Below are 9,349 nucleotides of genomic sequence, written 5' to 3'. Positions count from 1 at the left end.
CATGTGGTGAGCTTCTCCCGTGTGCCCCCACCCCGGCTCTGAGGTAAGAATCAGGCTAGGGAGGTCACCGGAGCCCCGATCAGCATGGGGTGTGCCGTGTAACCCACCCTGCAGGTCTGTCTCCCCATCTTTACGCCCGAAGACCCCAGGGACCAGCTCTGGCCTCTCCAAGCCAGGACCCACTGTAGCCATGCCAGGGACACATCAAATGACACCACACTTGGGGCTGGATGTTCACTTCTCTTTCCAAAAAATAACAAACACACAGTCCAGGTGTGGCAGGGGACAGTCAAATTGGGGACCTGGACATTACACACCCAGGGGGCCCTTGGTGGAGGCGGACAACTTAACAACTGGTCTGAAAGTCAAAAGAGAGGAGAGCTGGTTAGTGGGGTGAGCAGGGGGGGGGGGCAGGGGCTGTGCGGTGTGGGTCCAGACGCAGGGACTGACCGGCGCAGTCACACCCAGGCCCCCACGGCAGCCCTCCCTGGGGCCCATTCCTGGGGGCAGGTGTGATGCGTGCTGGCCTAGCCATGCCTGTGGGTGTCCACAAGGTGCTGGGCAGACCGGCAGAGCCTGAGACCTGAACTCAGAAACAGTGGGCCAAGCCTCTTGGTCTCCCCGAACCTGTTTCCTCGCATGTAAGGGGGACATTCATCATCCTGGCACTGCCCCCTGCATGAGGTTGCTGTGAGGAGCCTGTCAGCCTGCGGAGGGGAAAGGCTCCGGCCACCCCAGGGCATGGGGCACCAAGGGTCGTCTTCGTGGCTGTGATCCCAGGGCCCAGCACAGAGCAGACACTCGTGTCGCCCTGCGGGGAGTAAATAAGCCGTCCTGGGAAAGCGACGGCACCTGGACAGGAAACGTGCTGGTGCCCGTGCGCTGTGCAGACGGGTCCACTCCTGTACCGGGACACGCGTGTGCACCTACGGGCTGGGAACCGAGCTCGCGGGGCGCGCTGTGCCCTACTGGCCCTGGCCAGGGTGCTGCAGGGGCCGGAGGAGTGCGGGGCTCAGACGTACTCTCGGGCCGCAGCCGAGGGGCCAGGCCGGTAGGGCTGCGGGCTGCTGTTGGCTCTCTCAGGCTCCGGGCAGGTGCAGCAGAGGAAGGAGCCCCCCAGTATGGCCAGGCCGGCGGACGCCCAGCCCACGAACAGGGCCGAGCCAAACTCGTACCTGCAAGGGGTAGGGAGGACAGCATCAGGTGTGGCTGCAAGCCCACCCTCCCCAGGGACCCCCACGTGGGGGCGGGGGGCGTGCAGGCTGTGGGGAGCGGGGACTGGGGGCCTCCCAAGGCTCCTGGGTCCCTCCGGTAAGTTCGGCGGCACGCCCATCGCTCCTCCCGCCTTCCACCCAGCACATCACCACCACCCAGGGGTCCCTGCAGTGGGCCTGCTCCGCACAGACTTGGGCCCCTTTCCCCCTCCGGCCGGAGGCGGGGGTCCCGGAGGGCTGCCGAGTCCCGTGGGGAGGGGCAGGGCAGTCGCTGCCACCTTTGTCTCAGTCCGCCTCCGGCCCACGGAACTCCCCGCGGCCACCGCCAGCCTGCACACCCCCACTGCCTCTCTGCGGCACCCCGCCCCCCACCCGGGCTCCCCGCCTCCGTGCCTTTGCTGGAGGCGCCCCCTCCCGGAGCGTCCCCCCTTCTGCGCCTCCTCCGCTCCTCCGCTTTCAGGGCCCACCCCAGCGGCCGCGTCCCACCCGGGGCTTTCCCTGACCCCTCCTGCTGTGCCTCCCGCTGACTCTTCCTGGGGGGCCTTCAGCTCCTCGCTTGCCTGGCTCCCTCGGGAGCGCCTCGAGGGTGGACAGCACGGATTGGGCCGTGTCCCCAGGGCCCAGCACGGGCCTGCATACCAGGTGCCTGGGGGAGGGAGGGACAGGGAGGAGGGCCAGCCCGCATCTGTCTCTGAGTTGAGCTGCCTCGTGCTTGGAGATCTTTGTGGCGAGAGCCACCAGCCCCAGGGAACGCTCGCCATGCCCGTGGCCTCCTTTTCTTCCCCCGCCACACCTCTGTCTTCTCCAGCCGGCCCTCCTGACTGCGATAGCCCTTCTCCCTCCAACCCAGGGCCCAAGGTCTGTTGGGATATCTGGGGTTGAGACTGTCCCATCCTCTGCTCCTGCACAGCTGAGAGGTCGGGGGTGGAGCCAGGTGGGCCCAGGCTCTTCACAGACCCCCTATCCCGCCCTCCCACCCTCATCCTTACAGTCCCTTCTAGTCTCGGCCATTCTAGCTCCTAAATATCTCTGAACCTCTCCCCACCATGCTGCATGCCACAGCCAGGAGGATTGTTGGCTGCCTCCCACCCCAGGATGGGGACCAAATCCTCCTCTGGCTGTAAGGCCCCCATCTGCCCCTGTCAAGTCTCCATCTCCCAGCCCAATGCACCTGCCGCCTTGGGCAGGAGTCACAGCGAGGGGCTTACTGAGTGCTCTCTGGGGCTCTGGCATTGTGCCGAGTCCTCCCTGCAACATCTCACTGAGCCCTCACAACCACGTCAGCTGGGTCCTTGGGTCCCAGCTCCATTTGACAGGAACTCGCCCTTCCCACAGCCAGCACACACGGAGCTGGGATTTCAACCCGGATCCAGGGTGCTGAGCTCCTGCGGTGTCTTCCACAGGACGCTCGCCTCTTCAGAGGGCTCGGCCACGCCCTGCCTGGCTCCCCACTCCAGCAGCTTCTCAGGGACAGCACCCGCGGCTCCCCGCCCCTCCATCTCCCTCCACATGCCCCACTGCACAAAGGCAGCAGAGCGGGAGGCCCAGCTCGCTCCGGTACAAGCCACGCCCTGGCACTCACCTGGCATTGACAGGTGTGCTGGGGTTGAAGAACTCCTGGGTCACTAGGGTGGCGTACCACGAGACGGCTGTCAGAGTGCAGAGGCCTAAGGACGGAGGAGGGAGCGCTCAGCTCTGCTCTGGCCCCCGGCTGGCCACCCAGAGCGGGGCCACCTGCCATGACCAAGATGGCGGACAGGGAGCCAGGAACACTGACCTGCCAGGAGGAAGAGGACACCCCCAGAGATGGCGATGCGGCCCTTGGCGATGGGGTTGCTGTCTCCAACCCGAGTGCACTTCATGCCGACCACACTGAGGACCATGGCCACAAAGCCCAGGAGCACGGCCACCACCATCAGGGCTCGCGCTGACTGGATGTGACCTGGGCAGAGCAGGGGGCACTGAGCAGGCGCTGGGAGAAGTGGGTGGGTGGGAGGAGCCCGGCAGGGAAGGGGCTGGGGCAGGGGCCGGAAGCTCCTCCTGGGCAGCTGCCTGCAGCAGGTGTGAGGGGACCGTGAGGACAGGGTGTGGGGCTGAGCTTCACCTCTACTCCCGCTGGTCACTACCCCTGCAGGTTCCTCCAGGTGGTGTGTACGGTGCCAGGGTAGTGTTACTTCTCCCGTCCACAGCTCTCCGGCGGTGGGACTCCCTTTGGGGCCCGGCCCACCCCCCCAAGCAGCGGGGTCAGTTCCTCCCAGGGCCTGGCCGATTCAGCAGGAGGGAGCGAGGGTGTTTGAGGCCCGGCTCAGCCCCAAGTTGGCTCTCAGGCAGGGACCCCTTCCCCATCAGCCATTCTGGCTCCTGGTCACTTTCCCCTCTGCCTCTGGGTCACCCATGGCAGCCGTACACCTGATCAGTCCTGGGCCGCGGGCAGCTCAGGGGAGCTGGGTTCCTGAAGGAGACCAGATGACCGGCCTGGACGGTGTTGTGGGGGAGGGTCGTGTGATAGCGGCCCGGCTCAGGCCTGCGCCGCCCTGGGCAGGGGGTGGGTGGGTCGGCCCTGAGCCGGGGACGGAGCTGCAGTGGTTCCTGTTTACAAGCCAACTTGTCAAGTTCAAATGCACACCCCAGGAGAAGGAGAGGGACCTATGTGCCCAAGCACCTGTGTGCACAGGCGTGTGTGTGTGTGTGTGTGTGTGTGTGTGGGCACACCCAAATGGAGGCATGTTGTCTAGGTGGCAGGCCTGGCCTGGAGGTGTGTGTGCACAGCTGTCTGCATACAGAGTATGGGGAGAGGTGGAGGGGACCTGAGTGCCAGGCACTCCTCTACCTCATCTAAGCCTCCACAGTCCTGTAAAGTCCTAGTGCCCCCCTCTGCAGATGAGGACGTTAGGACACAGAGAGGGGTAGCGACTCCTCGAGGGTGATAGTGGCAGAGCCAGGATCTGGACCGTGGCTGCCAGAGCCTAGAGCACCTGCCCTCCACGGAGCGCCAGGCTGGCCTGGATTTTCAAAAGCGCACGGGCGCAGGGGGCTGGAGAATGGAGCCCAGTGCAGGTGGCCGGCTGTGGGCAAGCTTGCTCTGGACCTCCCCTTCCCCGACATCCCACCTTCCCAACCCAGCTGGAGGGAGGCCTACCTTCCAGGGCGAGCAGTGAGTCATAGAGTTTGCACTGCACCTGCCCGGTGCTCTGGGAGGCGCAGGACATCCAGAGCCCTTCGTAGAGGCCCACGGCCGTGATGATGGCGTCGCCCGCATAGGAGGACTGCTTCCACTGCGGGAGGGCTGTGCTGGCGATGATGCCCACCCAGCCACCCAGGGCCAGGAAGTAGCCCAGGAGCTGGAGGCCTGAGTTGGCCATGGCCCAGGGGAGGCGGCTGGAGGTTCCAGGGCTCAGGGCTGGGCCAGGGTCCCTGGGGCGGCGGGGATCATGGCCAGGTAAGAGGAACTGCTGGGTGGGGGTTGGGGGAGCAGCGAGTAGCCAGAGGCTGAGAAGGAGAGGTGGCAGCCCAGCAGCGGCAGCAGCAGCAGCAAAGGCAGCGGCTCTGGGCTCTAGAATGCAGGGGGAGGCCCAGGGGCTGGAAAGGCCAGGGGCCCGCCCACAGCAGCTGCCTAAGCCAGGGCAGGGTCCCCAGCAGAGCTCCTGGGGGCGGGGGGCGGGGCCACGGCCCAGGTGGGTGCCCTTGCCCCACCTCCCAGGGATAGGGAGGGGGAGGGGCTGGGAGGAGTGACCCTGTTTGCCCTCAGGGCCTTCCTGCCAGGGAACCCCCTTTAGGAACCATGCAAGTGTCCTGCAATTCTAATTCCTGCTCAAGCGCCAGCCCTGAGAGGATGGATTTTGCTATTGCATGGCTGACCTGCCCTTTGGGGTGTTCTGTCCTCTGACTGTAGGACAGAAAGAAAATGGAATTCTACTTTGCAGCAGGTAAGACTAGAGTTAGACATCAGGGAGAACTTTTTGGAGAGGGCTCTGAGGCCAGATGTGGAGAGAGTGGGCTGGATGTTGGGGAGAGGGAGTCCCGGGTTCTGGGCGGCCATATGCATCAAAAGCAGAGGAGGCCAGGCCAGGGAATATGCACTGTGGGGTCTGTTTGAGATCTGAGGAGGGCAGAAGAGGGACCGCATCAAGGCTGGGCCAGACCTGGCTGCCAGCCAGCAAGGGGCCTGAACAGGGAGGTGGGAGACAGCCCTGACCTTCTGGCGTCGACCTGAAGGAAGGCAGACTGTTCAGCGCCGTTAATCCCCTTGCTGGCTGGCTTAGCAGCTCCTGCTGGGGCTGGAGGCCCCGGGCCCTGGCCCCCAGCTCCAGAACGGCCTGATGGGGAGCCGTGGCCTCTGCACATTCCTAGGGTTCAAGCGGCCCCTCCTAGCGCCCCGCCTTCCCCTTCTCGCTCCCATCCCAGCTCAGCCCTCTGGAGCAGGGGAATATTTAACTCTCCTCGAGCTCATTAGCAATCCCCTCACGTTCAGTTTGGCCCCATGGGCTCCACCGGGCGTGGGTGCAGAGGGAATGTCACAGTCCTGCTCCCACTCCGGCCAGCCCCTGGCTGCCCCCTCCATCCCCAGCGGCCCACCTGCCTTTCCTGGACCACAGTGGGGGAAAGCAGGGTCTGGCGGCTGACCCCCCACCCTCACCCGTAGGCTTCCTCCCCCACAGCCCGGGCCCCCCTCTGCAGAGACTCCGTCCCCAGCCTGCTCCCTTGCATTCTTCACGTGGCTATGCAAACGAGAGTGTGCCAGGCACTGCACGGACAATGGCTGCCCTGTGCACCCGCCCAGGGCGTGGGCCCCTGGTATGGCCTGCAGCTCCAGCAGCCGGGGGCAGGGGTGGGCGCTGTTTGGCCTGCGGTTCCGCACAAGGGGCAAACACTGGGCCCCCTCTGCGCTGGGAAAGCCCGAGCCACGTGGATCCATGGACACACAGACCTGCTTCCTGGGATGGCCCCAGGGTCCCCAAATTCAAAGGGGGCCTAGAACAGTTGTCTGAGAAGTCAGTCCTGAGTATGGATCCCTCTTCTATCACAGGCCATTCGGAGACCTACAATCAGGGGGAAGAGAGGACATGGCCGGAGCCCAGAGCGGAGACTCCTAGGAACGCGGTGCACACCCTTTCTGCGCACGAACCGTGCGGTCCTCAAGGCAGCCGTTGGTGGTGGGCAGGCCGAGAGGTAACCTACCTGGGCAGAGGACGCAGCAGATCTGTGCCCTAGCGCCACATTCATCCACACCCTGCTTTCCGAGGAGGCCTCTGACGAATGAGGGGGCTGAGAGCCAAAGAGGGGAAGGGAGCCACTTAAGGTCACACAGCTGCCCCCAGGAGCAAAGTCTGGGGGCGCTGAGACCTTAGAGATGTCAGGATGCCTGACGTCCCTCCGTCCAGGGCATCCCTCCCTCGCACTGGGGCCCCAGAGCCACTTTATGGCCCAGAATGGGGCTCATGTCCCCTCTGAAGCTTTTCTGGGTAACCCTCGTCTTTGTTATTTGAGGTTTCCAGCCTGTTCTGTCAAAATATCCTCTCCTACCCTGAGGGGCCTTCCCTCACCAAGATTCCAAAGCCTTTTGGAATTCAGATCTCGCTTCTGGGGGGAGCTCCCTACTGCCCCTGCGGTCCCCTGCAGTCCAGTGACTCCCAGGCATGTGGGGAGAGCAGGACAGCCCAGGCACCCAGCCCAGCCTCCGTTTGGAGCTGACGGGAACCACGTGGGACCGCCGCACTTCTGGTTTGACAAGTGCCTTCGCGTGTGTTGCAAGCAGCTTCTAGCTGTGACATCAGGCAAGTCCCTTAGCCTCTCTGAGGTAAAAGAGGGATAATGGCACTGGCCCTGTCTGGGTCATGAGGGAGTTACAGGATCAAATAATGGGTTCAAGTGCTTTTGGAAGCATACTGTGCCTGAGGCAATGTGGCTGGCAATGAAGGCTCTTCCGCAAAGACTCCCTCCTGGGCGAGACCCCTGTGCCCTCGGCTCCCGGGTGCGGGCGCGCTGCCTGTGGCTGGAGACCCGCAGCCCCTTCCTGCCCAGCAGCTCCCGGCAGAGAGCCAGGCTCAGCCACGTGTGCCGAGCATCGACCGGTTTGGGGATGCCATGTTTTTGCCCCCGTCCCAGTGAAGTCCTGGAGCTGTCTCCCCGGCCGCTCCCACTGCCCGCTGGGAGGGTCTGACGCCGTTGGGGACCATCCGGCACGCTGCAGCCACCGCCTGAAACACTGGGGGCTCGGGGGCGGTGCTGGTCTTACCGCCCTGCAACTCAGGCTCACGCTCCTGTGGAACCACAGGCGGGGAATGGAGAGGACTTGCCTCAGGCCACAGCCGGGAAGCCGTGCCAGCAGCCACCCGCGGTGTCCAGGCGGGGCCAGGCGCCCTGAGCTGCCGCCCCGTAATGCTCTGCGCCTCTTTCCGCTCGCTCGCTCGTAGCATTCGGCGTGTTTGCGTCCTTCGCCGGGACTGTAAGCACCTCCAGGCCCGATGACCAGCCTCACTTTTGGGTCCCCCACGTCACCTGGCGCGGGGGTGCAGCTGCTGGGGATGCCCCCTCCTCCCCAAACACCCCTGCCGAGAGCCTGCCAGCAGCCTGGACGACTAGCCGGCCCTCATTACGTGCACTTACCCAGCCCCGGGGACACGGAGAATGTTTGGCCTTTCATGAGTTCAGCTGAGACAGCGGGGCAGCTCTGTGCGGTTAGCATACGTTGAAATTGTAAAGGTCGTCTGCCTGGATTGGAAGCTTCTGGAGGACCAGCATCAGGCTGACGTAGTTTTCTGTTCTGTGGCGTAGCTGGTGCGTGCTGAGCACTGTGCCCGTGCTTTCCGAGCATTCCCTCGTTACTACAGTCGGGCGTCCTGGGCCGTAAGGACCAGAATCCCACATGGCGGGGAGGACACGCACTCCGGCCTCACAGACCCGAGGGTGGAAGTGAGCTTCGCCCAGTTCAGCCTGGGGGCAGAGCTCACGCCCTCTCCAGCGCTGCGTCTTCTCTCCCTACGGCAAGCGCGTCACCAAACACGACACGATGGCCGGTGACTAGCAAAGGAGTGACCGTCCCCGTGGGGTCCTGCCCTTGAGCGTGCTCACACACTGCTGTCTCCAGCTTCAGAGCGGCTGCTCCCCTACTTCTCATCTCCCTCCAGCGTGTCCTTCTGTCCCCACGGAGGGCTGAGCTCCTGGGACGAGCCCCTACCTCCACGGCCAGCACCCCGCTCCGCCCACCTTCCTCTCCCCCTGGGGACCGCAGCAGCCTCGCCCGCCGCTGCTCGACTTGTGCTTGCCCCAGAGCCCCTTCTCCACACACACCCTTCACCGAGGCTGTCACTCCGCTGCTGTCTCACCGAGGCGGAGCCCACGTGCCCACGGTGACGGACGAGGCCCCCGAGACCCCGACCACACTGGCTGTCCCCTTCCTGCCCACTCCGTGCCACGTCAGCCTCGTTGCTGCTCCGCCCCTCCTCAGGGCCTGACTGGCTTCCTTCTCCACCTCGCAGGCGTACCCACACGTGTGAGCACGCGCACACGCACAGACACGGACACACGTGTGCCTGTCCCCCTACTAAACAGCAGCTCTGGGACGGCAGGGACTCGCTCTGTTTGCTAGCGTGATCCCGCAGCAGGCACCGAGCTGGTGTGCAGTCAACCACTACTGACTAGGGGAGGACCCAGAGTGCAGGTTCCCGAACTCGGCACCCACAGCATCTCACGCCCAGGAGGGGAGATGGGCCTGTGGCCAGAGGGGCAGAATCTTCACTTGTGCTCGCTCTGTCTCCGAGAGGTGTGGTTCTCCTGGGGTCTAGGGCCTCCGAGGCCGGACGGCAGCGCAGGACGCACGCGGCTGACGCGGGGGCAATAGGCCAGAGCACTGCGGGCCGGCCGGTGGCTGCCGGACTCGGATTAGTCGTAATCCCCACCATTCATCCAGAGCTTTCCAGTTTACAAAGTGCTGTCATATCCGATACTGAATCCACCCAGAAGGCGGTCAGAGTGAGGCCTGGGATCCCCGCTCTACAGAGGACAAGTCCGAGGTGCCTGGGGTCCAGTGTCCGGCCCGAGGCTGCAGAGGCCGCGGCCACGCCGGCTCCCACTCCAGGCCTCCTCACGCCGCGCTGGGGCAGCGTTTACCAAGTGAGAGCAGGCAGCCGGGGGCC

General features: G+C 64.7%; 1 protein-coding gene across 1 annotated transcript; it reads right to left on the bottom strand.

Moving 5' to 3' along the window:
• Positions 1–220: 220 nt before the first annotated feature.
• CLDN19 (claudin 19) lies at positions 221–9,287 on the bottom strand. Its single transcript, XM_026498341.4, has 5 exons — positions 4,354–9,287; positions 2,992–3,156; positions 2,797–2,881; positions 1,023–1,175; positions 221–358 (listed from the first exon to the last, which is right to left on the bottom strand). Exons 1-5 carry the CDS (start codon positions 4,574–4,576, stop codon positions 310–312), a joined length of 675 nt encoding a protein of 224 aa, XP_026354126.1. The 5' UTR covers positions 4,577–9,287; the 3' UTR covers positions 221–309.
• Between the last annotated feature and the right edge of the window lie 62 nt (positions 9,288–9,349).

Source organism: Ursus arctos, unplaced genomic scaffold (assembly GCF_023065955.2).
Source record: "Ursus arctos isolate Adak ecotype North America unplaced genomic scaffold, UrsArc2.0 scaffold_12, whole genome shotgun sequence".
NCBI classification, from domain to species: domain Eukaryota; kingdom Metazoa; phylum Chordata; class Mammalia; order Carnivora; family Ursidae; genus Ursus; species Ursus arctos.
This window is presented reverse-complemented; position numbering and strand designations above follow the sequence as displayed.

Coding starts and splice junctions, on each gene's coding strand:
- CLDN19 (XM_026498341.4), bottom strand. CDS start 4,576: ATGGCCAACTCAGGCCTCCAGCTCCTGGGCTACTTCCTGGCCCTGGGT. Junction 2,882..2,991: donor TGTCCTCTTCCTCCTGGCAG/GTCAGTGTTCCT, acceptor CTCCGTCCTTAG/GCCTCTGCACTCTGACAGCC. Junction 359..1,022: donor CCCTCGGCTGCGGCCCGAGA/GTACGTCTGAGC, acceptor TTTGACTTTCAG/ACCAGTTGTTAAGTTGTCCG.